The 27,119-nt window shown below is 46.5% G+C and overlaps 1 protein-coding gene across 1 annotated transcript in view; it reads left to right on the top strand.

Annotated features, from left to right (window-relative positions):
* Window positions 1-15,003, top strand: part of LOC309382113 (disks large homolog 4-like) — a 51,987-nt gene extending 36,984 nt beyond the window's left edge. The window contains exons 11-20 of the mRNA XM_081933594.1: window positions 1,612-1,726; window positions 3,886-4,062; window positions 5,233-5,269; window positions 6,461-6,488; window positions 7,360-7,407; window positions 10,499-10,600; window positions 10,775-10,947; window positions 11,851-11,960; window positions 12,772-12,863; window positions 14,619-15,003. Coding sequence (XP_081789720.1) covers window positions 1,612-1,726; window positions 3,886-4,062; window positions 5,233-5,269; window positions 6,461-6,488; window positions 7,360-7,407; window positions 10,499-10,600; window positions 10,775-10,947; window positions 11,851-11,960; window positions 12,772-12,863; window positions 14,619-14,725 — 989 coding nt within the window. The 3' untranslated portion in view covers window positions 14,726-15,003. The remainder of the gene's footprint in view (window positions 1-1,611; window positions 1,727-3,885; window positions 4,063-5,232; window positions 5,270-6,460; window positions 6,489-7,359; window positions 7,408-10,498; window positions 10,601-10,774; window positions 10,948-11,850; window positions 11,961-12,771; window positions 12,864-14,618) is intronic.
* Window positions 15,004-27,119: the final 12,116 nt, after the last annotated feature.

Below are 27,119 nucleotides of genomic sequence, written 5' to 3'. Positions count from 1 at the left end.
CGTTGACTTTGCTGGTCAGAAGGTCACAAAAGGGAAATCACATGACCCCAGGCACTGCAACCGTCATAAATGTGAGTCAGCTGTCAAGCAGTCAAATGTAAATTATGTGGCCATGGAGATGCTGCAACGGTCATAAGTGTGAAACTTGCCAACTGGGGAATTCTGGGAGTTGAAGTCCTCACCTCTTAAAATTCCCAAAATTGAATTCTGGGAGTTGAAGTCCTTACCTCTCAAAAGTTCCCAAGTTTGAATTCTGGGAGTTGCAGTCCTCACCTCTTAAAAGTTGCCAAGGTTGAATTCAATACAATAGTAGAGTTGGAAGGGACCTTGGAGGTCTTCTAGTCCAACCCCCTGCCTAGGCAGGAAACCCTATACCTTTTCAGACAAATAGCTATCCAACATCTTCTTAAAGACTTCCAGTGTTGGGGCATTCACAACTTCTGGAGGCAACTTCTGTTCCACTGATTAATTGTTCTCACTGTCAGGAAGTTTCTCCTCAGTTCTAAGTTGCTTCTCTCCTTGATTAGTTTCCACCCATTGCTTCTTGTTCTACCCTCAGGTGCTTTGGAGAATAGTTTGACTCCCTCTTCTTTGTGGCAACCTCTGAGATATTGGAATAATGCTATCATGTCTCCCCTAGTCCTTCTTTCTCTTAAGCTAAACATATCCAGTTCCTGCAACCGTTCTTCATATGTTTTAGTCTCCAGTCCCCTAATCATCTTTGTTGCTCTTCTCTGCACTCTTTCTAGAGTCTCCACATCTTTTTTACATCGTGGCGACCAGAACTGAATGCCGTATTCCAAGTGTGGCTTTACCAAGGGATTGTAAAGTGGTATTAACCCTTCACGTGATCTTGATTCTATCCCTCTGTTGATGCAGCCTAGAACTGTGTTGGCTTTTTGGGCAGCTGCTGCACACTGCTGGCTCATATTTAAATGGTTGTCCACTAGGACTCCAAGATCCCTTCTGGGGATTCTGGGAGTTGAAGTCCTCACCTCTTATTCTGGGAGTTGAAGTCCTCACCTCTTAAAATTCCCAAAATTGAATTCTGGGAGTTGCAGTCCTCACCTCTTAAAAGTTGCCAAGGTTGAATTCTGGGAGTTGAAGTCCTCACCTCTTAAAAGTTGCCAAGGTTGAATTCTGGGATTTGAAGTCCTCACCTCTTAAAAGTTCCCAAGTTTGAATTCTAGGAGTTGCAGTCCTCACCTCTCAAAAGTTCCCAAAATTGAATTCTGGAAGTCCTCACCTCTCAAAAGTTCCCGAAATTGAATTCTGGGAGTTGCAGTCCTCACCTCTCAAAAGTTCCCAAGTTTGAATTCTGGAAGTTGCAGTCCTCACCTCTCAAAAGTTCCCAAGTTTAAATTCTGGGAGTTGAAGTCCTCACCTCTCAAAAGTTCCCAAGTTTGAATTCTGGGAGTTGCAGTCCTCACCTCTCAAAAGTTCCCAAGGTTGAATTCTGGGATTTGAAGTCCTCACCTCTTAAAAGTTTCCCAGGTTGAGAAGAACTGGACTAGATGATCTTTGAGGATATTTGAATTCTACAGGTCCATGATTCTAGGATCCAGCATCACCCCCCACTCTCCCCCACACCCCGCTCTCTCCCCCTTCTAGAATACAGCCGCTTTGAGGCCAAGATCCATGACCTCCGAGAACAGCTGATGAATAGCAGTTTGGGCTCAGGAACCGCGTCGCTTCGGAGTAACCCCAAGAGGGGCTTCTACATCCGGTGAGCCCACAGCCCTCAGGAGTCCAGCGGTGTCCAAAGAATTTTAAAAAAAACCACCAGGGTGGTAGTGACAGCGTTATTTTTAAAAATAATGACACGTGAGCTCTCCTGGTGGTGTTTCATCCTTTCTATCATGGGTTCGTTTTGGAAGTTGGCCAAGATTGGTTGGAACCTGCCGAGATGAAGGGAGGGGAATGGCTAGAGAACATGTCCGGTCTATGGATAGTCCTCGACTTATGACCACAATTTTTTTTGGGGGGGGGGAGGTCAGATTTCTTATTGCTAAGCAAGGCAGTGGCTAAGTGTCAATTTTAGGATCTTTTTTTTTTAACCAGGGGTCATTATGCGAGTCACTGCAGTTGTTAAGCGAAACATGTGGTCGTTAAGCGAATTCGGTTCTCCCCCTTTGACATTGCTTGTCAGAAGGTCTCCAAAGGGGACTCCACCCCCCCCCACGAGACTGAAACCATTGGGAATCCATGCCATTTGCTCAGCGTCCAAATTTTGATCATGTGACCAGGTGACGGTCATAAGTGGGAGGAGAGGTTGCAAGTCATTTTCCGTGGGATGCTGTTGTAACTTCAATGGTCCCTGAACAATTGTTGGCTTTCCTATCCCCCCCACCCCAAACACTCCACTCTGGTATGGGGGGGGGGAATGAATATATTCCCACGTCTCCGGGAAGATATTATATTTTCATGGGGGGCTTGAAAAGATTCTGAACTTGGAATGGGACAAATTCAGTTTCCCTTAATTTCAACACCCCCCAAAGCCAGCATCTTGCAGATCTCTCAGGCTTCAGTTTCCTCTGAACTGGGATGGTGGGGATGATGGGCTTTGGAGTCCGACGCTTCTGGGAGGCTGCTGATTCCTCAGCCAAGTAATTTTGTTTGATTTGGTTTTTATTCATTTTGTTTTGCTTCGTTTTTGTTGCATTGTATTATTTTTTTAATTTTAATTCTATATTTTATTATACTTATCTTTGCATTTCACTACATTTCATGTTATTTATTTATTTCTTATTTCTTAGATTTTTAGACCGCCCCCTCTCCCAAAAAGGGATAATGTTATAATTTTATTTTATTCATTTTGTTCATTTTGTTTTGTTTTGTTTTTTGTTGTGTTGTATTATTTATTTTATATTTTATTGTATTTATTATTTTATTTATTTTGGTTTGGTTTGGTTTTTGTTGGTATGTTATGTAGTGTATTATTTATTTTATATTTTACATTTTTATATTTTATATTTTATTATATTTATCTTTTCATTTCAATTTATTGTTTTATTTATTATTTACAAATAACTCAAGGCAATCAACGTATCTAACAGACCTTCCTCATCCTTGTTGAGACTAGAACTCACTGTCGCCTGGTGATTGGCTCAAAGTCACCCAGCTGCCTTTCATGCCTAAGGCGGGACTAGAACTCACTGTCGCCTGGTGATTGGCTCAAAGTCACCCAGCTGCCTTTCATGCCTAAGGCGGGACTAGAACTCACTGTCGCCTGGTGATTGGCTCAAAGTCACCCAGCTGCCTTTCATGCCTAAGGCGGGACTAGAACTCACTGTCGCCTGGTGATTGGCTCAAAGTCACCCAGCTGCCTTTCATGCTAAGGCGGGACTAGAACTCACTGTCTCCTGGTGATTGGCTCAAAGTCACCCAGCTGCCTTTCATGCCTAAGGCGGGACTAGAACTCACTGTCACCTGGTGATTGGCCCAAAGTCACCCAGCTGCCTTTCATGCTAAGGTGGGACTAGAACTCACCGTCTCCTGGTGATTGGCCGAAAGTCACCAGGTAGCTTTCACGCTTAAGATGAGACTATAATTTTCCATTTCCTGTTGGGATGGCCCAAGATAACCCACCTGTCTTTCATTCCTAATGAAGAACTAGAACTCACCGTCTCCTGGTGTCTAAGCCTGGGGCCTTCACCATTAGACCAAACTGCCTTTCAAAACCAGAAATGGTCATTTTCTAAAAAAAAAAACATTTTAAACTTGTTTATTAAATTGAAATGCCAGCCATCTCCCCGTTGAACGACTTTAAATGACGGGGAGACTTCCGAGGCGAACCTTAACTCACTCTGTGATATTTCGGCCTCCTCGCCTGCACGCCCACCCCACCCCACCCCCCATAACCCCCACCTCCCCCTTCCCAAACAGGGCTCTCTTCGACTACGACAAGACCAAGGATTGTGGCTTCTTGAGCCAAGCGCTGAGTTTCCATTTTGGGGACGTGCTGCACGTCATCGACGCGTCCGACGAGGAGTGGTGGCAGGCGCGGCGCGTCCATCCGGATGGCGACAGTGACGAACTTGGCTTCATTCCCAGCAAGAGGCGGTAAGGGGGGGGCTCTCCTTGGACTTTCACAAGTGGCGTTCAGGAGCCTCAGAGACACACGCGACAGACCCACGCGTTAAAAGGGGTTCGGCTGTGGCCAGGGACGGCGTTCGAAAATGTTAGCCACCAGTACTCTGCCCGGTTGCTGGGTGGGCGTGGCCATGTTGGGCGTGGCCTACTCGGCCTCCCCAGCAAGGGTGGGTTGCTACTGGCGTTACTGCCGGTTCGGTGTGCAAATCTGAACCGAAAATCAAGATGGCGCCGCCGACAGTAGGCCCATTTTTCGCCCTCCATGGAGCCTCCATGTGGGCCCTGCACTTACCTGGCCTCCAAAGCGGGCCATGTGGAGACTCCTGGGTGGGGCCAGCCAGTCCCATCGGGGAACCAGATGTAAAATTAGCATCCGTTTTTCCCCAACTGGTCCCCAACCAGGTGAATCCCACCCCTGACTGCGGCCAAATTGTCCAGTCTTGGAACATGTTTGTGGTCTTGCCCGCTTGAGTGAACGCCACCAAATTCTTGTGCCAGGATTTGCAAATCCCCTACAAGACTTTGGCGGTTCATGGTCTCTGTGAATTGATACACAAAATCGTATTGCTCAAAGTTCCCATTGATGAAGAGAGCCACGTTGGCACATCTGCGGAAACCCGAATCTGGAAGCTTCCCGCTTTTCCCCACTCAGTTGAAAGTTCAAGATCTTGCAACTCCACACCCACAAGTCCATCCCATGGTCCAATCATCCACTGCCACGCTGGCAGCTTTCACCCATCCAGTTCCGGCCAGGTGCAGAGGTGCAGAGACAAAGGATGACCTTGGCTTTCTAGAAAGAATGTTGTTATGGCTACCTATCCTCTAACTCCTTACAATCCCATTTTCCCACCATAGAAAATGCACCGTAGAATAATAGAAAGTGTGGCAGGCCAAAGATCCACAAGAAAATATGGCTGCAGGCCTGACAGTTGATAGATTTTGTAAGATTGGTGCGAGAATCTTATAAGATGCTCCATTCTTAGTGGTGAGACTTGGGGATCTCGTGTTACTTGGGGTGGTTTTTAATGGTGGGGCGGTGTCCTTGGGCTGTTGGAGAAGATATCTGAGCTTTGGCAATTGTTGGGGGGCTGAGAAGGAAGGCTTTGGGGTCCCCAGCTGATCCTCTTTTTCTCTCTGCAGGGTCGAGCGACGGGAGTGGACGCGGTTAAAAGCAAAGGTGAGTCCATCCCTGGCCTTGAAAAGGACGGGGTTCAGGACCCCAACATAATTGGGGGGTGTTTGTCAAGAGTTGAAGACTGAGCGATAATTTGGAATTACGGACAAGCAATTAATCTGGAATCCGGCCAAACCCTGTCTGATTACAGGTAGTTCTTGAGTTACGACAGTTCATCCAGTGACCGTTCGGAATTACGGTATGAAGTCACATGATTGTGATCTCGGCACACTTGGGAGCTGGCTCGCATTTACAACAACTGGTTGCAGGGCCCTAGAGTTATGTGATTGCCGTCAGCGACATTTCCCCCAGGCTTCCCCAGAAAGTCACTGGGGAAGACAGTAGGAAATCTTGCAAGTCATTCATGTTAATTTCCCTAACTGACCCTCTATGCTTGCACTGCCTTGCTTCTTGCACACCCTAACACACCCTCCCTAATAATAATAATAATAATGGGCCTCATCATGCCTCTCTTGCACACGCACGCACCCTCCCGGAGCCTTGCTGCACCTCCCCACTTCCCACGCACTCTTCCCAAGCTTCACCATGTCCTTACACCCTCACACACCCTCCCTCAGTCCCACCATACCCCTTTCACACCTTGCACATCCTTGTTACATTCCCCCTGCCACTCACACACGCCTGTGCATCAGTCACTTACCTCCCTGCTACTTCCTTGCAAACAGCTGGGACTTCCAACTGACTTCCCTCCTACTTCCTGGTAGTGGACCTAACGACCACCGTGCTTCAGTTTACAACCTCATGTGGGACTGCAAGGATTGCAGTTGCTAAGTGATGTGGGAATCCCGGTCCCAACGGTCGCCATAACTCAGGGACTACCTGTAACACCTGTAATCAGTTTGTTTGCTGCCTTGCTGACTGGGGAATTCTGGGAGTTTGAGTCCCACCAGTCTTGGTGTCTGTGGAGCAAGCACATCTGAGCAGGATCCTGCACATCTGTGTCTCCTGCTGGACAGAGCGGTGGGCTTTCTCTACATCTGGAGGACCTCAGGGTGGGACCAATGGACACCTTTTGTCCTGGGGAAGAAGCTTCCCATCCAGAATCCTCCTGTTTTAAGGAGGAAAACGCCCCTCCAGCGTCTACAGACACAGAAATGGAGGCATCTTCACTGTCCGTCTCTTTCTCTCCTCTCTTTCTCTTCCTTATTTTCTCTTCCTTCCTTCCTCCTCCAGGATCGGGGCCCTGGATCAGGCTCTCAAGGTGGGTGTTGGTCTCTGAGGTCCTCCTTCCTCCTCCTATGTCCACTCTGGGAGACCCCCCCCCCTTTTTCCATCCATCTCCTTTCCTGCTTGCAGTCGATTTCTCTCCGCTGTCCCTGTTCCTCCTCCTCTCCTCTTCCCCTCCTCCTCCTCCTTTCTTCCTCCCCCTCCTCTCCTCCTCCTCCTCCTTTCTTCCTCTCTCGCCTCTCCCCTCCTCCCCTTCCTCCTCCTTCTCTTCCTCTTCCTCCCCCTCCTCCTCCCCCTTCTCTTCCTCCCTCTCCTCTTCCTCCCTCTCCATTTCTTCCTTCTCCTCTCTTCCTCTTCTCCTCCTCTTCCTCCCCCTGCTTCTCCTCTTCCCCCTCCTCCTTCTCACCTCTTCCTCCCCTTCCTCCTTCTCACCTCTTCCTCCCCCTCCTCCTCCCCCTTCTCTTCCTCCCTCTCCTCTTCCTCCCTCTCCATTTCTTCCTTCTCCTCTCTTCCTCTTCTCCTCCTCTTCCTCCCCCTGCTTCTCCTCTTCCTCCCCCTCCTCTTTTTCTCCTCTTCCCCCCCCTCCTTGTCCTCCTCCTCATTTCTTCTCCTCCTCTTCCCCCCTCCTCCTCCTCTCTCTCCTCCTCTTCCTCCCCTTTCCTCTCTTCCTCCCCCTCCTCCCCTCTTCCTCCTCCTCCTCCTCTCTTCCTTTTCCTCCTCTTCTCCTCCTCTTCCTCTTCCTCCTCCCCTCCCCCTCGCTTCCTCCCTCTCCTCCTCATCCCTCCCCCTCCTCTCCTCTTCTTCTTCCTCCTCCTCCTCTCTTTCTCCTGGCACGAGTTGTGGCACCTGGGGAGAATCTTTGCCAGGAAGATCATTTGACTGTGCTCCCTACATCTCCTCCGCAGGTCGAGAAGACGCCGTGTTGAGCTACGAAACTGTCGTGCAAATGGAAGGTGAGTGAAAGAAACTCCTTTTCCGGCTTCCTCCCTTGCTTCCCCCCCCCCACGGCTCTTGCGCTTCCCAACATCGGGGTCCCAAATTCAGTGGAAAGAAAAGTCATGAAATGAAAAGAGGAAAAAAAGAAGCGATTTAGGAAAGACAGGTAGAAATGGTAACAGATGTAGAGATGGGAAGCAAGGCCTTCCCCCAACTGGCTGGGAGTGATGGAGAGTGTAGTCTAGGGGTCGGCAACCTTAAACACTCCAAGAGCCGTTTCTTTCCCACAGAAAACCACAACAAAAATCCTTCCCGCGCCTGAATGTTTCCCCAGCGTCCACAGAACGAGGATATACAGTTGAATTAAACGTTCTGTTTTCTTCTGAAACTTTTCATTTCTTGGATTTATCCATGGTGGGCCTACTGGGGGTTGAAAGCCACAATAGATCCCGTGTCGCACATTGGCGGTTATGATGCATCTTTTGAGCCGCAGCAGAGGGAGGAAAGAGCCACATGCGGCTCCTGGCGTAGTCCCAAAAGTTCCGAAATGCAGCTGATTGGCGCAGGGCGCGTTGTGGAGAATCCTTGGTTGGTTGGTTCCTTGGCCAAACTCTCTCTCTCAGACCCTCCCCAACCCGACCCCCTCCCCGAAATCGCCTTTCTTTCTTTCATTTCTTTCTGCCCTCAACCCCAGTGGGGGAGGCGATCTGACTTCTCCTTTGACATTACACAACTTGAAAAGTTCCAAAAACAGCCCGAGAGAAGTCAGGAAGCCCGTTTGGAATATCGGAAGAAATATCCTGGATTTCTCCCAGTTAGGAGTCCCTTCATGCTTGAACAGGGGGTTGGACTAGATGGCCTCTATTGCTCTAGTACCCTGCTAATTCGTTTCCTTCCAATGCAGGCGCTTGCCTCTTTAAGCCCAGGGTTATCTGCAGATGACAGTTACACACACAGACACAAAATCACACACAGACACAACATAGTTTCCCTTTCTGTGCCTGCTTTTAAATACAGGCAGTCCTCAACTTACAACCACAACTGAGCCTAAAATGTATGTGGATAACCCAGATACTTGTTAAGTGAGCTTTGCCCAATTGTCCGACTTTGCTGGGCACAGTCATTAAGTGAATCACATGGTTGTTAAATGAACCTGGCTTCCCCACTGGATTTGCTTGTTGGAAAGGTCGCAAAAAGTGATGCCGCAACTGTCATAAATATGAGTCAGTTGGCAAGCACCCAAATTTTCACAACATTACCATTTGTACATTTGCATGACTTTTATACAGTATTTTTACATTTGCCCGACATTTATGCAAATTTGTACATTTGCCTGACATTTATGCAAATTTGTACATTTCAATTCAATTCAATTCAATTTATTAGCGCTTATAAACCGCCCCCTCTCCCGAAAGGGACTCGGGGCGGTGTACAGTCCATGTCAAAGAACAAAATTAAAACAATTAAAATTACTACGTGGAAAATATATATATACAAATATAATATATTATACACAAATATATAAATATATTTGTATATAAATATATACAAATATATGCATGACATTTATGCAAATTTGTACATTTGCATGACATTTATGCAAATTTGTACATTTGCATGACATTTATGCAAATTTGTACATTTGCACGACATTTATGCAAATTTGTACATTTGCACGACATTTATGCAAATTTGTACATTTGCACGACATTTATGCAACTGTGTACATTTGCGTGATATTTATGCAAATTTGTACATTTGCATGACATTTATGCAACTGTGTACATTTGCATGACATTTACGCAAATTTGTACATTTGCATGACATTTACGCAAATTTGTACATTTGCATGACATTTATGCAAATTTGTACATTTGCCTGACATTTATGCAAATTTGTACATTTGCACGACATTTATGCAAATTTATACATTTGCACATTTATGCAACTGTACATTTGCATGACATTTATGCAAATTTGTACATTTGCATGACATTTATGCAAATTTGTACATTTGCCCGACATTTATGCAAATTTGTACATTTGCCTGACATTTATGCAAATTTGTACATTTGCACGACATTTATGCAAATTTGTACATTTGCACGACATTTATGCAACATTCGTACATTTGCACGACATTTATGCAAATTTGTAAGTTTGCACGACATTTATGCAACTGTGTACATTTGCATGATATTTATGCAAATTTGTACATTTGCCTGACATTTATGCAAATTTGTACATTTGCACGACATTTATGCAAATTTATACATTTGCACATTTATGCAACTGTACATTTGCATGACATTTATGCAAATTTGTACATTTGCCCGACATTTATGCAAATTTGTACATTTGCCTGACATTTATGCAAATTTGTACATTTGCACGACATTTATGCAAATTTGTACATTTGCACGACATTTATGCAACATTCGTACATTTGCACGACATTTATGCAAATTTGTACATTTGCACGACATTTATGCAACTGTGTACATTTGCATGATATTTATGCAAATTTGTACATTTGCATGACATTTATGCAAATTTGTACATTTGCATGACATTTACGCAAATTTGTACATTTGCCCGACATTTATGCAAATTTGTACATTTGCCTGACATTTATGCAAATTTGTACATTTGCCTGACATTTATGCAAATTTGTACATTTGCACAACATTTATGCAAATTCGTACATTTGCACGACATTTATGCAACATTCGTACATTTGCACGACATTTATGCAAATTTGTAAGTTTGCACGACTTTTATGCAACATTTGTACATTTGCACAACATTTATGCAAATTTGTACATTTGCACGACTTTTATGCAACATTCGTACATTTGCACATTTATGCAAATTTGTAAATTTGCACAACCTTTATGCAACATTTGTACATTTGCACATTTATGCAAATTTGTACATTTGCACGACTTATGCAACATTCGTACATTTGCACAACATTTATACAGTATTTGTACTTTTGCACACTATCTGTCTCAGTGATTTGAGGTCCCTGCTTGGATTTTTGTATCCCTCCCTTTCCAATCACGCAGCCCCTTCCCCTCTTTTTAACTTCTCTGCCTTCCGTTCTAGTTCATTATGCCCGTCCGATCATTATTTTGGGGCCCACCAAGGACCGAGTCAACGATGACCTCCTCTCTGAATTTCCAGACAAATTTGGATCTTGTGTCCCACGTGAGTCTGCCCTAGAGGGGTCCCCCGCTCCCCTTGTGAGGGATGGGTGGCCTTTGGACGGCTGGGTCTGGGGAAATGGATTTAGTGGGAGGGGGGTTGCGCAGGGCGCACTCCTGTAGAGAGGGTTTCTCCAACCTATCCTGGAAGGGAATGACGCAAAATCCACCCTGGCAGATACCACGCGGCCGAAACGGGAGTACGAAGTGGATGGCCGAGATTACCACTTCGTGGCTTCACGGGAGAAGATGGAGAAGGACATTCAAAGCCACAAATTCATCGAGGCCGGACAGTACAACAGTCACCTTTACGGGACAAGTGTCCAATCCGTACGGGAGGTGGCTGAGCAGGTAAAGGGTGGGACGTGGAGACGGGCGAGCAGGGTCGTCCGCAGGAAGCGTGGGAAAGAGAGAGGGAGGAAGAAAGAGAGAACAAGAGAGGGCGAGAAAGAGAAACGGGGAAAGGAAGAGAGAGGAAGAGAGAGAGGAAGAGGGGAGCAGAGGAAGGGAGGAAGAGAGAAAGAATGAGAGAGGGAGAGAAAGTGACAGGGAGGTAGAAAGAGACAGAGGCTGAGAGAGACAGAGAGGGAAGGAGAGAGAGAAGGAGAGAGAAAGAGGGAGAGAAAGAGATGGGGGCAGAGAGAAGGAGATAGAAAAAGAAAGAGGTGGAAAGAGAGGGACAGAGAGTGGAAAGGAGAGAGAGAATGAGGGAGACAAAGATGGGAGAGAAGGAGCGAGAGAGAAAGTGGGGGAGAGATGGAGGGGGAGAGAGAAAGAATGAGAGAGAAAGAGGGACAGAAAGATGAGGGAGAGAGAAGCAGATAGAAAGTATGAGAAAAAGAGAGTGAGGGAGAGAGATAGAGCATGAGAGAGAGAAAGGGGAAGAGAAAAAGAGAGGGGGGATAGAGAGGGAAGGAGGGAAAGATGGGGGGAGAGAGAAAAAGGGGAGTAGAGAGAGGGGGGAGAGAGAAAGAAGGAGAAAGAGGGAGAAAGAAAGAAGGAGAGAGAGATTCCAAAATTAAGGGGGGCTTTTTAGGGTGCCCCCCCCAATCATGACCCATCCTCAGGAGCTCACTTCCCACCTCCCAACTGTTTGAGAGCAGAGTTGCCACACAAGCAACAAACCCCCAGGCCTTGTGGATGCAACAAGACAAACACATATGTGCTCCCTCTGGTGTGTGTGTGTGTGTGTGTGTGTGTTGTGTTGTGTTGTGTTCCTGAGCCCCTCGCTCTCTTTTCCCCCCCCTCTTCCAGGGCAAGCACTGCATTTTGGACGTATCGGCCAACGCCGTCCGGAGGCTGCAAGCCGCTCAGCTTCATCCCATCGCCATTTTCATCCGACCCCGCTCCCTCGAGAATGTTTTGTGAGTAGGGGTCCTGGGGGGGGTGGGCAGGGGGAGAGATCTGTACTTGTGTGCCGGTCAGGGTTTTGGGGGATGGACTACGAGGTGGCTGTGACCGAGCAAGGGGGTTAGGGGGAGAGCCTTGTCCTCCTCCTTCCCCAATTTTGGGGTCTGCTGGGGGAGAGAGAGAGAGACGCAGAGGCACAGCAATCCAAACGACAGGAGATTGCGCTGTGGAACTCCCCTCCACAAGAACCAGCAGGTTGCTCTGGCTCCACTCTTGGCTAGAAGAAGTTTTCATAAATGGAGCCTCCATGTTTAGGGCCAGTCAGGGACACGCAGGTTAGCTCTCAATTACTTAAAAAACGCCAGTCCTTTCTCCGTTAAGAGGACAGTCTGGTGGGTCTTTGAATGACCATCAGTTCCGGGACAGAAACTCGTTTCACCGGCAGTCCTTCTTGCTCAAATCCCCCCCCCTTCTCCGACCTAAAATGGGCTGGACTACCCTTCCCATCGCTCCCAACCAGCTCAAAGACTACTTCAACACATCCGGAGCTTCCCTGTTCAGGAATAGTCTATCCCTCTGGGCACTTTCTCATTGGGGCTGAGCATCCGCGGAACCGCAGAATGTTAGACCAGGGATCAGGAGGAAGAGGAGGAGGAGGAGGAGGGGGAGGAGGAGGAGGAGGAGGAGGAGGAGGAGGAGGAAGAGCTCCAGTGGGGTTCTCTGCCCACGCGCAGAGAGCCGAGGGTGGAAACGAACGAGGGAACAAGGCGGCCCACGAGGCTTTGCCAGGTGGCTCATGTGCCGAGTGTCTGTTTGTGACCCCAGAGAAATTAACAAGCGGATAACGGAGGAGCAAGCACGGAAGGCCTTCGACAGAGCTACCAAACTGGAGCAGGAGTTTACAGAATGCTTTTCAGGTGAGTTCGAATCCAGAGCTTCACAGGTGGCATTCAGCTGGTTTGGACTGGTCCGCACGGACGGTTTGTGGAAGTCGCGGATGATCTCACCCACCTGCCCTGGCACTTTGCCCTCCTATTTAGGCAGTTTTTGTTCTGACCTTGGCTTCCCCCCAAAAGCGGGAGGCAGAGTCCTGGTCCCCACAAAAGAACCCTTTTATTAAAGGAACGTGAATTCCCCTCCTTCACCCTCAGCCAAGGCCTGGCAAACGGCCTTTCAAAGGAGTATTTATGACCACAGACCTTCTCTGTCTTGGAAGGCGGCCATGTAAATATTTTCCAAACGCAGTGCTGTGCAAGGAAAGACTTGGCACAGAGTCTCTGAGATTCAGGGACAGATCTTCACGCTCCTGAAACGAATCTAATCACCGACCAAACTAATGGACTCCTGCAAACTCCACTCCCCTGGCGCTCCCCTTTTATTTCCTCTGGGAGGGGCCAATCACCCTCCACCTGTGGCTTTACTCCCAAGACGACCCTGATTTCTCAACTGTTCCCTTCGCCTGGCAGCTCTGTGCATGCGCACACTGGGAACAGGCTCCAGCTGTTCCTCTGCCTCACTGCTCCGTAGGCACCCGATCACTGCCAGACAGCCTCCGCCTGTCTCTGCCTCCAACCCAGAGCCCTCCTCAGAGCCTTCCCCATCCTCCAGGACTGGCTCATGTTCCTCCCCAACCTCCTCACTGCCCGACTCTGGTGCCATCTCCGCTGGCAGACCACAACACATTTTCAAGCCACAGGCATGCATACAAGCCCCATGCACGAGCAAAGCACATGGGCGGGCAGCCATGCAAACCGGTAGGGAAAGTAAGGGAATACCCCCGCATAGCTTCACAATTTTTTTTAAAAAGACCTAGCAAGTTTCTAGTCCACATCCATGTACCTAACAATCCAGAAACATTATCTAGAGACGATGGGTGTATTGGTGCGGACGGGTGCCTTGGGCATTCTCGTAGCTGGCACAGAGTTGAGAGCAACATTTCCTTCTCCACATCACACAGGCGATGTAGTAGGCGAGTACTCCTGGACCATAAGTGGGAGGGGTGGGATTGAAACAAGGCAGGAGGGACCCAGGCTAATCCTTGGGTCGCTCTGAAAGGAGTTGGGTGGCAAAAGAATTAGGTAAATCCTGAATGAATGAATAAATGACGCTTAGTTCTTGACATACGACTGCAATTGTGCCCAACGTGGGGAAGGGGATCGGCTGCCTCTCAGCACTGCTGCCTGTCTGCAGCCAATCCCCCCCCCCAACGAGGAACAGTTCCCTCCCCCATTTTGATCTGAGGGCACAGTGAGTAGAGCGGAGGCAAGCTCATAGGAGGTCTGCGAGGTTGTTCGGGAGAAGGTCTCTCCGTCTGGTTGACCAGCTCCGCTAGAGCTGGGTGGTGGCAGTGGGAAGCTCTTGTCACATACCCGGATGCTTGTGCGCATGCATAGAAGCATTGCACGCAAGTGCATGAGCAAACTGGTAGTAAACCTGTTAGCAACCCACCACTGACCTCCCCCAATGCCTAAGGGTTCTGGGACAGCATCCTCCGCAGCCCATGGCCTCTCCAAATATGCCAGCGGGAGACGTGGTACCATCCCCGTCAGACAATCCCGGTTCCAACTCCTCCTCCTCCCCCGAACCGGGATCTGATGGGTGCTGTGAGGCCTTGCGAGAGTCCCCCTCTTGCTCACCCGAAGGTCCTCTTGCCTCTCTTCTCTCCCCTCCAGCCATCGTAGAAGGAGAGAGCTTCGAAGAGGTTTACCACAAGATCAAGAGAATTGTGGAGGAACTCTCTGGTCCTTATATCTGGATTCCGGCTCGTGAAAGACTTTAGAGCGATGAACTAAATTTTCCCCGGGAAGGGATCCCGAATTCCACCAACCAACCGTCAACTCTGCAAACGCATCGCCGGAGCTGCCTCTGGAGCGGAGGAGAGCCCCTGCCTCTTGCCCCCCCCCTGAACTTAGCCCTTGGTCCTCTTTTGGGGTGGGGTGGTGGGCAAACGCCTCGAGATACGCCCTTACTTTGAGTTTCTCCTTCTCTTCTTTAAGACTCGGATGGGGAGGGCGGGAAAATGACGGGGGGGCTTTTCTTTCTTCTTGTCTGACTCGCGTGGCGATGCCCCCCCATTTTTTCTTTCCGCAGCGCAACTGAGGGGCTTCTGACCTCCTCCCCCTGGTCCCCAACAGCGCTAGCACTTGCATGTGGTCATTTGGGGGTGTGTGGAAAAAAAGGGGGGATGGTCCTTAGATTCCGATCTCTTTTATTTGGCAAGCAGGAAACGGGTCAGGAATCAGGAAGGAAGGAAGGAAGGAAGGAGAGGAAGGAAGGAAGGATTTTTTTTAAATTTTTCTTTTTCTACAACCAGAAGAAGATAAGAGAACTGTTTATTTTCTTCTGGACGTGGCCAAGGCAGAATTCCCAGGGTGTCAAGTGTTACAAAATGGAAGGAGACTTTGGCAGGACGTTGGATTCTCGTGGTTTTTGTCCTCTTTAGAGTAGAGGAAGGAGACAATTGGGAGAAAAAGACAAGAGGGGAGAAATAGACCCTCGGCAAAGGGTTCAAATCACCCTCCAACATTTTGCTTTGGAAAATGTCTTTTTTACACACACACACACACACACACACACACACACACACACACACACCAGAAAGGAAGAAAAATTAGCTTTCCTTCTTTCCCTTCGTGATTTCGAGTGAAGAATCGTTGTTAGTTAAAATGACATTTCTCAAACTCGGCAACTTTCGGATGGGTGGACTTCAATCCCCAGAATTCCCCAGCCAGCTTTGCCTGTTTTTAATTCTCTTATCTCCCAGAGCAGAGAGGTCGCAGAGGAAGGGATGAGAAGAGAGTAAGCAGGTTCCCAATGGGGGCGTACCTATCCAAGGGAATGCATTAGCGCCAGGGAATTCTGGGAGTCGAAGTCCACCCCTCTTAAAAGTTGTCACAGTTGAGAAATGCTGAATCCAATTGAGAGCTGGAGAAGAATCGGGCTTGTACAGAATAGCCAAATGACTTAGGAATTTTATTCATATAAATATATTCATATGTGTGTGTGTGTGTGTATATATATATATATATATATATATATATATATATATATATATATATATATATATATATATATATATATATATATATATATATATATGAGAATATATATATATATATTCATATATATATATATATATATATATATATATATATATATATATATATATATATATATATAAAATATATTCATATATATATATGCGAAATAATGGTCGCATAAATATAAAAAGGCTCTTTTTTTTCCCAGTTGCATTTCCCCCCCTTTTTTGACCCTTCTTATTTTTTATTTCGAGTCCACAAGGAGTCATCTGCAGCTTTAGGAGAGGGCAAAAAAGAAAGGGGGGTGGTGGAATTTTATTATATTTGCAGCCTTCTATATTTTTCTTTCCACGGAAGAGAAGGGGAGGGAAGAGGAGAAGAGGAAGAGAGAAAAAGATCAACAACAACAACAACAAAATATTTTTTTTCTATGTCCTGTGATTCTTTTTTGCGGTCCTATCAAGTCTTTTGGTGCGGCTGTGCGTGATGTTAAGAAAAAAAAAACAAATATATAAAGGAGAAACAGTTTTTAACTGGGGGGAAAAAAATCTACTTCGGAGAATTGTTTTCGGCTTTCCATTGGAAAATTGCCGTTTCCAAGTGGAATGAATTATTCTTACATTTTTTTTTTGTACATAAAAAGGAAAACAAACGAAAGAAAGAGAAACTGGGGAAGAAGGTGGGTTAAGAGAATTTACACCCCACTCCATCCTTTACCGCTTTGGGAAGTGTCGTCCCCGTTCCCCCCCCCCCCCACGAGACCCCAAAATCCGAAGACGCAAAATTCACAAGACGGGGAGTTTGTGGCAGAGTGGGCAGAAATTGTGAATGACAGAATAAATAAATTTTTAAAAACACAGCAGGGAGAGTTTTCAGAGGGAGAAGAAGCCCCCGGCTTAATCATTGCTACGTTCTGGGGGTCTCTATCCACCCCAGCCGTTTTGATGCAAACAATGCTGAAAACAGATCAAGTGACTTTAGTCTTTGCTGTTGAAATAATAATAATAATAATAATTGGAGGAAGGAGATCCGTCAAATTTTTCAACATTGCCTTCCGATGAAGAGAGGCTTCTGGGGAGCGGTTTTTTAGGGGGAGCATTCAAACCCCCTCCCTGCTGACCCCCCCTGATCCCCCCTCAATGGAAGACCACCTCCTCATTTTTTATTTAAAATGTTGGTTTCTTTTATGCGTTTCCAGGTAGAAATGGTTAAATGAAGGAGAGAGTGGGGGGGGGATGAGACAGGGGGGGAAAAGAGTTTTTTTTTCTGAGCACAACAAAGAGGCAGCTTGGGGTGATCTAGATGGCTCTGGGTGCCCCCCACCCCCCCAGTGGCCGATTCCAGGGTGAGAAGGCAGCTGGCTGGGAGACCAGGGGAATTGGGGAGGGGGGAGAATATATAGATATATATGTATAGAGAGAAAAAGATTTATTTATTACCCCGGTTTCCAAAGGCGTCCCCCCCCATCCTGCAAACTTGGCTGCTCCCAGCCCCAGAGGCTGGGCCTGATTTTAGGGGAACTAGCAGAGGGGGGGGTCTCAACCTTTCCGCCGTTTCCCCCTCCCCTTATGCTCAGCTCTCACTCCAGTGATGGCAGCCATCCTGTTGACTGACACGTGTCAAGGGCTTTCAACCCAGGGACAGGGTCCCTGTGCCCCACCCCCTACGCCGCCACCCCACGCACCCCCAACTTCCTCCCCCCTCAACGATGGGGATTGGGGGCAGAAGACGTCAGTCAGGCACCAAAGGGTCGTTCGTTCCCCCTTTGCAAAAATGCCAAAAAAAAAAAAAAGATTAAAAAATTAACTATTAAAAGAACTAGCTGGGGGGGGCAGATTTCTTGGGGGTGGGGCACCAAGGATCAGCAGGGGTGGGGGCTGGGCTGGGGGGGGAGATATAAGAGAGTATTTTGCATAGAAATATTATCGCCTTCGGCAATGAATAATTAAAAATTAATGAAAACCCACCAGCGTCTCTCGCAGTTTGATTTATCTTTTGGGGGTGGGTGGGATTGAACAGTTGGGATTTCTCCCCCACCCCAACCAGATTGTTGGGCTTTTAATTTCATTATTTATTTGTTTTAAAGTCTTTTTTGAAATGCGCAGAAAAAGACACCGAGCGATCGGCCTGCTTGAGTGACCTTAAACCTGGCCTCAATAAATGTAATATATTGATATTAAATACAATACAATACAATAGTAGAGTTGGAAGGGACCTTGGAGGTCTTCTAGTCCAACCCCCTGCCTAGGCAGGAAACCCTATACCGTTTCAGACAAATAGCTATCCAACATCTTCTTAAAGACTTCCAGTGTTGGGGCATTCACAACTTCCGGAGGCAACTTCTGTTCCACTGATTAATTGTTCTCACTGTCAGGAAATTTCTCCTCAGTTCTAAGTTGCTTCTCTCCTTGATTAGTTTCCACCCATTGCTTCTTGTTCTACCCTCAGGTGCCTTGGAGAATAGCTTGACTCCCTCTTCTTTGTGGCAACCCCTGAGATATTGGAACAATGCTATCATGTCTCCCCTAGTCCTTCTTTCTCTTAAGCTAAACATACCCAGTTCCTGCAACCGTTCTTCATATGTTTTAGTCTCCTGTCCCCTAATCCTCTTTCTTGCTCTTCTCTGCACTCTTTCCAGAGTCTCCACATCTTTTTTACATCGTGGCGACCAGAACTGAATGCAATTATTCCAAGTGTGGCCTTACCAAGGGATTGTAAAGTGGTATTAACACTTCACGTGATCTTGATTCTCTCCCTCTGTTTATGCAGCCTAGAACTGTGTTGGCTTTTTTGGCAGCTGCTGCACACTGCTGGCTCATATTTAAATGGTTGTCCACTAGAACTCCAAGGTCCCTTTCACAGTTACTACTGTTGAGCAAGGTACCACCTATACTGTCCCTGTGCATTTCGTTTTTCTTGCCTAAATGTAGAACCTTACTCTTTTCACCATTGAATTTCATTTTATTAGATAGTGCCCAATGTTCAAGTTTGTCAAGATCCTTCTGTATCTTTAGCCTGTCTTCTGGAGTGTTGGCTATTCCTGCCAGCTTGGTGTCATCTGCAAATTTGATGAGTTCCCCATTTATTCCCTCATCCAAATCATTGATGAAGATGTTGAAGAGTACTGGGCCCAAAACAGAGCCTTGGGGGACTCCACTGCATACCTCCCTCCATGTAGATGCAGTTCCATTGAGGACTACACGTTGAGTGCAGTTGGTCAGCCAGTTACGAATCCATCTGGTGGTGATGCTGTCCAACCCACTTTTTTCTACTTTATCTAGTAGTAGGTTATGGTCTACCTTATCAAATGCCTTACTGAAGTCCAAGTAAACTATATTGACGGCATTCCTCTGGTCCACTAATTTTGTCCCTTTGTCAAAGAATGCAATAAGATTAGTCTGGCATGATCTGTTTTTGACAAACCCATGTTGGCTTTGGGCTATTACTTTGTTTACTTCTAGGTGTTAGCTAATTCGTTGCTTGATTATCTTTTCCAGAATCTTTCCTGGTATTGAGGTCAGGCTAATAGGTCTGTAATTTCCTGGATCTATTTCCCCCCCTTTTTTGAAGATGGGAACCACATCAGCTCTTTTCCAGTCCTCTGGTAGTTCCCCGGTGCTCCAGGATCTCTGAAAGATATAATTCAGTGGTTCTGAGATCTCGTCTGCCAGTTCCTTCAGAACCCTGGTGTGTAATATATGTATATACGCGTTTGTGTGTGTGTGTGTGTTTACTTACAATATGATGTAGAATAGAATAGAATAGAATAGAATAGAATAGAATAGAATAGATAGATGATAGATAGATAGATAGATAGATAGATAGATAGATGATAGATAGATAGATAGATAGATAGATAGATAGATAGATAGATAAAGAGAGATGATAGATAGATAGAGAGACAGACAGACAGACAGACAGACAAAGATGATAGCTATAGATAGATAGATAGATAGATAGATAGATAGATAGATAGATAGATAGATGATATATAGATAGATAGAGAGCGGGGACGTGCGGTCATTGGAGGCAGGGGAGGCAGAGCCTCACCTCTCATCATGAAATAATAATATATAATAATGAGTTCCGGTTCCGGCGGCGGCGGCGACGGGCAGCTCTTTGCCCGCTCCGGCTCCCCGGTGGGCTTCCCCACTCCTTGGGGGGCACAGGACACCCCGCAGAGGGGTCCTGCCGGAGGGGCGGCATCGCGGAGGTCTCCTGCAGCGGCGGCAGCCGGCGGGGGCTCTCTCGCGCGCCCAAGGCACCGGGGAGCAAGCTCGGAGGGCGCATCGCGTTTCCACGCCTCGCGCCTCGCTACAAGCCGACTGGAGAATGCTACAATTGAAGGAAGCAGCTGCGGTGCGGTGAGGTTGCCTCTCTCTTCATCCCTTACTTTGCATGAAGATTTGATTCAGCTTTTAAAACTTTAAAACAACTTTCGGAGCATTTTGGAGGGGCGGCTGGAGGGAGGGGGGTTTTCCCCCCCCCCCTTGGACAAGCGGCGAGAAACAATTTTGCTCTCAGCCCCCGGGGAAGGAGGAGGGGGGAGAGCCAACGAATGAAGCCTCACTTAGGCTGAGATGATTTTCTTTTCAATTTAATTTTACATATTACAATGATTTGAGGACTTTTGGAACTTTTTAAAACTTTGTTACGCCTCTGTGCCCAAAACTGGCAGGGCAAGATGGCACACTTCCGTTGTCTTTATGAACTCTGAAACCTGACTCCACCTTTAAAATTCAGGCTTCCGGTCTTTGTCTCCGTGTCTCCCAGAGGAACCTCTTGTGGATTGGTATTTTTTTAACCTTCTAGGGGAAATTTTCTATCTATTGCCAGACTTATTGGAGAGATTCTCTTCTGCCTGGTTATTCTGCTCCCGGATTCACCTGGCTACCCTTCTTTTCTAATTGCTTACTTCATATTTGGACTGAACTTTTAACGTTATAAAGGATGGCATCTAAAAGACCCCCTCCTGGAAAACCTGGCTTTGCCACTTCTGCTCCAACATCCGCAACATCCAGTCCAGCCACACAGTCAAAGATAACAGAACTGATGCAACATAAGACTACAGAGATGGACTTTCAACAAATGCTTCAACAAATTCTACAGGGCCAGGAGGAAATCAAGAAACAGTTAAGGGAAATGAAAGATGAAATTAAAGAAAATCAAGCCCAAATATATAAGAACTCACAAAGACTGAATCTTGTGGAAGGGGGGGTGGAGGAGGTGAGGGGGGTGGTGGAAGCTGTGCAGAAAGGGAACAAAGATCTTGACATCCAACAGATGAAATTAGAATTTGAGAGAATGTCCTATTATCTTAGATTTCAAAATGTTATAGAAGAAGATGGGGAAAATATAAGGGACATCATGACAAACATTCTGGCTGACTATACACACAAAGAAAAACAACAGATGGGGTGGGATATAGATCTGGTTTATAGAGTGAACTCAGCTTATGCTAGAACACACAATTTACCCAGGGAGGTTCACATTAAATTCCTTAGAAAAACCACAAGAGATGAAATTCTGGGTGTACAAAGGGGGCAAGCATTGACATATCATGATATGGAGATAACCATTCTGAAGCAGATCCCTAAGAAGATTAGAGAAAAAAGAAAAAATTATTCGCAATTAGCGAATAAATTATACCAGAAAGGGGTGTGGTTTAGATGGTTGATGCCTGAAGGTATGCTGATATTCTGGGAGGAGACAAGAATCAGAATTAATTCACCCATAGAGGCGCAGGCCTTTATGGAAAAAAATAAAACACTCCTAGAGAAACCACCAGACACTACAATGGATACGCAGGACACGGGAGGGGCCAGAGCTCTGCCAGTGGAGGGAGATGGGGCAATAGCAAGAAGACTCAGATCACAGAAATAAATATGAAAATCATATTATTATAAATTGACCGAAAGTGAAAATGGAATTATATTTGGATTTTATATTGTAATGTTTAATTTGATTGAATTTAATAATAGAACTAATATGCTGATTATAATCAATTATATACTAATGCATTATATATAAATGTACGCTATGGGTATGGAGGGAGGGGGGCCTCACACACTTTGCAACTGCCAAAATTTGTATACCTGTCCATTTACCCTTTTCCCTATAAATTTTGAAAACTAATAAAATTTTATTACAATAAAAAGATGTTGAAGAGTACTGGGCCCAAAACAGAGCCTTGGGGTACTCCACTGCATACTTCCCTCCATGTAGATGCAGTTCCATTGAGAACTACACGTTGAGTGCGGTTGGTCAGCCAGTTACCAATCCATCTGGTGGTGATGCTGTCTAACCCACATTCTTCTACTTTATCTAGTAGTAGGTTATGGTCTACCTTATCAAAAGCCTTACTGAAGTCCAAGTAAACTATATCAACGGCATTCCTCTGGTCCACTAATTTTGTCACATTATCAAAGAATGCAATAAGATTAGTCTGGCATGATCTCTTTTTGACAAATCCATGTTGGCTTTTGGCTATTACTTTGTTTGCTTCTAGGTGTTCGCAAATTCGTTGCTTGATTATTTTTTCCAGAATCTTTCCTGGTATTGAGGTTAGGCTGATAGGTCTGTAGTTTCCTGGATCTAATTTTTTCCCTTTTTTGAAGATGGGAACCACATCAGCTCTTTTCCAGTCCTCTGGTAGTTCCCCGGTGCTCCAGGATCTCTGAAAGATATAATTCAGTGGTTCTGAGATCTCGTCTGCTAGTTCCTTCAGAACTCTGGGGTGTAATCCATCCGGTCCTGGTGATTTGAACTCATCTAGGGTAGACAGGTGCTCACTTACCATTTTCTTCCCTATTTCAATTTGTGTTCCTAATTTTGTGGTGCTGCTTTTGATAGGTTGGACTGTTTTATCCCTTTGTGTAAAGACAGATGCAAAACATGAGTTAAATAGCTCTGCTTTCTCCCTGTTGCTTGTCACCTTCTTGCCACTTTCTCCTAGCAATGGACCAATTGTTTCCTTAACTTTTTTCTTGTTTTTAACATGTTGGAAGAAGCTTTTTTTGTTAATTTTTACTTTTGTGGCAAGCCTTTCTTCATTGTGAGCCTTAGCTTTCCTCACTTCATCTTTACAGGCTCGGGCTATTTGCTGATATTCTGCCTTAGTTATGTCCCCCTCCTTCCACTTTTTATACTTACTTTTTTTGTCTTTCAGTTTGTCAGATAGTTGTTTATGCAGCCATGCTGGTTTCTTTTGGGAGCTGTTGTTTTTCTTCTTCATTGGTATTGTGTTAGACTGGGCTTTTCTAATCTCATTTTTCAAAATTTCCCAAGCTTCTTGAGTTGTTTTCCCCTCGAGGATTCTCATCCATGGAATTTTTCCCAAGCTCTCTCTAAGTTTATTGAAATTAGCTTTCTTAAAGTCCAAGACTCTAGTTTGACTTTGTTCTACTACTTGTGTTTGGATAATGTTGAATTCCAATTCTGGAGGGCTTTTAAGTTTGAAAGACTCACATCGACAGATATTTTTTTGGAGTTGGGAAAATGAGACCGAAGTGTTCAAAAGAATACAAAATTTAAGTAAAAATCCCCTTTTCCCCCAAAGATTCATAGACTTCTAACATACATTCTCTATAGAACAAGATCTCCAAACTTGGCCACTTTAAGTGGACTTCAACTCCCAGAATTTCTCCGTCACTTTAAGATTAATGGACTTTGACTCCCAAAATTTCTCTGTCACTTTAAGACTGGTGGACTTCAACTCCCAGAATCCCTCCGTCACTTTCAGACTGGCGGACATCCACTCCCAGCATGGCTGCCTGGGGAATTCTGGGAATTGAAGTCCTCACAGCTTGAATTGGCTGAGGCTGAGAAATGCAGCTTAGTTCCTCCCCCCCCCCAAGGGAAGGACAAAGCCTTGGCCCCTCCCAGTTTAGCATGGCCACACCCACAGTGGCCCTCATCCCCCCCTCCCTCCCCCAGCTCTGCCAGTGTCTAGATGGGGAATCTGGCAAAAGGATTTGGACCCCAAAGAGGAAGTGATTGGACAGCTCCGGAAACAGGAAGCCAGAAGGGCATCTCTTCAAGAATGGGGGGGGGAGGCCATGACTCAGGGCACCACCACCCCCGCCCGCAGTGGGCTGACCCCCCCCCCCCCATCTCCATCTTGTAATGGGCAGAGGCTGTTGGGAGGATGCCAAGAGCGACCGAGGGGCAGGAGTTCAGCTGGGGAGGTGGGAGGGCAGAATAGGCCTGCTGAAGGGAGACACTGACCACTTTCCTTCCTTCCTTCTTCTCTCCCTCCCTCCCTCTCTTTTCCTTCCTTTTGTATATTTCCTTTTCTTTCTTTCCTTCCTTTTCTTTCTTTTCCCCTCCCTTCCCTTCGCTTATCTTTCCTTTCCTTAACTTTCTCTTCCTTTCTTTTCTTCCTTTTTCCCTCCCTTCCCTTAATTTTCCTTTCCTTCTTTCCTTCTTTCCTTTCACCCTTCCTTCCCTTCCCTTCCCTTAACTTTCTCTTCCCTTTCGTTTTCCCTCCCTCCCTCCCTTTTCTTTCACTCATTCTAATCTGTCCCATGGAGATGGCCTAGAGATGCCCCTCCGTGGTTTTCTTGGCAAGGTTTTCCGGAGGCAGTTTGCCATTGTCTCCTTCCTAGGGCTGAGAGAGAGTGACTGGCCAAGGATCACCCAGCCGGCATTGGCTGGCTGGAGAATTCTGGGAGTTGAAGTCCACCCATCTTCCAGGGGCCAAAGTTGAGAGCCGTTGTCTTCTTAGGAGAATGGCAGCTGTTCAGGGACGATCAGATAAGAGGAGACGCAGCCCGCAGTTGTATAAGGGAAAAGGGGGGAAAGAAACTCTACTAAGTCTCTAAAAGAGACAGCGGGCGTATTTGTACTTTCAGACCTGGTTAAGATGTTGTTGAGGTAGCCTCACCACAAAGTGGGATTAGCTCGTTGCATTGTTGTGTTTCCTGTCAAGGCGATGAACGAGCTGGATAGGCCAGTCTGACACCCGCCTTGGAAACGACAACAACACAAACGCACCAGCAGATGGAGCCCCCGTCATTCATTGTGCGGCCTTCGCACGCCTTTAAGAAAAGGCCATGCGGCTAAAAGGGCCAATGGGAACACAAGGGAGAAATCGCTGCACACACACACACACACACACACACACACACACAAATTGTGTTAATGGCATTCAATTAACGGCATCCCAATGGGATCGATTGGTCCTGAGTGACCTAAATCAACTTTTATTGTATCTCCATAGAATCCAATTTTATTTTTACCCTGGGGGCTTCTGGGTGCCTTTGCCCCCTCCGTTCACACTGGGGAGGGGGGAAAGACCCTCCCTTCCACTAGCCCTACACACACACACACACACATACACGGCTGGCAGATTCCACGTAGGGCATGGTAAGGATTACAAAGGGGGGGGGAGAGGGAAGGAGAAGCCCTTTGGTGTCGTGGAGACTGGGTGGCTGTGAGTTCTAGTCCTGCACAAAGGCAGCTTGGAGACCTTGGGCCAGCCCCTTTCTCTGCGCTCTTTCTGTGGAAAAGAAAAATACCTCGCCAAGAAAACTGCAGGGACTCTTGATGGAATAGAGATAAGGGAAGAAGGGAAGGGGAAGAAAAGGGAGGAAGGGATGAAAGAGAGGGAGGGAGGAAAAGAGAAAAGAGAAAAGGAAGAGAAAGGAAAGGAAGGGAAAGGAAGGGAAGGATAAGGAAGGAAGGAGAGAAGAAACAAAGAGGAAGGAAGGAGGGGAAGGAAGGAAGGAAAGGAAGGAGGGAAGGATAAGGAAGGAAGGAGGGAGGGAAGAATGAAAGAAAGAAAGAAAGAAAGAAAGAAAGAAGAAGGAAGGAGGATAAGGAAGGAAGGAAGGAAAGGGAAAGGAAGGAGGTAAGGATAAGGATGGAAGGAAGGAGGAAGGAGAGAAAGAAAGAAAGAAAAAAGGAAGGAAGGAAGAGAAGAAAGGAAGGGAAAGGGAAAGAAAGGAGGGAAGGATAAGGGTGGAAGGAAGGAAGGAAGGAGGGAGGGAAGAAAGAAAGAAAGGAAAGAAAAAAGGAGGAAAGAAAGGAAGGAAGAGAAGAAAGGAAGGAAAGTGAAAGGAAGGAGGGAGGGAAAGATAAGGAAGGAAGGAAGGAAAGAGTGAGGGAGGGAAGAAAAAGAAAAAAGAAAGAAAGAGGAAGGAAGAGAAGAAAGGAACAAAGGAAAAGAAGAAGGGAGGGAAGAGGAAGGAAGGATAAGGAAGGAAAGAAGGAGGGAGGGAGTAAAGAAAGAATAGGCCCCTTCAGCAAGCCTATTCTGCCCCCCCACCCCCACCCCCAGCTGAACTCCTGGCCTGGCTTCCTGTTTCCGGAGCTGTCCAATCACTTCCTCTTTGGGGTCCAAATCCTTTTGCCAGATTCCCCATCTAGACACTGGGACAGCTGGGGGAGGGAGGGGGGGGATGAGGGCCACTGTGGGCGTGGCCATGCCAAACTGGGAGGGGCCAAGGCTTTGTCCTTCCCTTGGGGGGGGGGAGGAACTAAGCTGCATTTCTCAGCCTCAGCCAATTCAAGCTGTGAGGACTTCAATTCCCAGAATTCCCCAGGGAGCCATGCTGGGAGTGGATGTCTGCCAGTCTGAAAGTGATGGAGGAATTCTGGGAGTTGAAGTCCACCAATCTTAAAGTGACGGAGGAATTCTGGGAGTTGAAGTCCACCAATCTTAAAGTGGCCGAGGAATTCTGGGAGTTGAAGTCCACCAATCTTAAAGTGACCGAGGGATTCTGGGAGTTGAAGTCCACACAGCTTCAACTTCCTAACACAACCTCTGACCGCTGGATTCCAAATCCCAATTCTGCTTAACCTTAATGAGAGGGGTTTAAATTATGCTTAATTAATTCATCAAAGTCTCCCCACCCTCCCATATTTGAATCCCTGCTTTTGTCGTTCTTGATGCTGTCTGAATTGAGCAGAGGGCCAATCAAATCAAATCCAATCCAATCTCAAGTCAAGCGATTAGTCCTGGATTTAATTCTTACAAATTAGATGCCACTTTTCATTACGTCCGAAATCTCGAAAAACTCCTGCGGTCAAAAAAATACACAAATTTAAAAAAAAAAACTGCTTTCCCTAAGAAAATAATAATAACAACTTAATCTCAGCTGCTGTAAAGGTGGGTGTCAAATTTCGTAACGA

This window comes from Natrix helvetica (assembly GCF_964273705.1).
Source record: "Natrix helvetica genome assembly, chromosome: Z".
In the NCBI taxonomy this organism is placed as follows: domain Eukaryota; kingdom Metazoa; phylum Chordata; class Lepidosauria; order Squamata; family Natricidae; genus Natrix; species Natrix helvetica.
The sequence above is the reverse complement of the archived record's forward strand: the minus strand, read 5'-3'. Positions and strand labels throughout refer to the sequence as shown.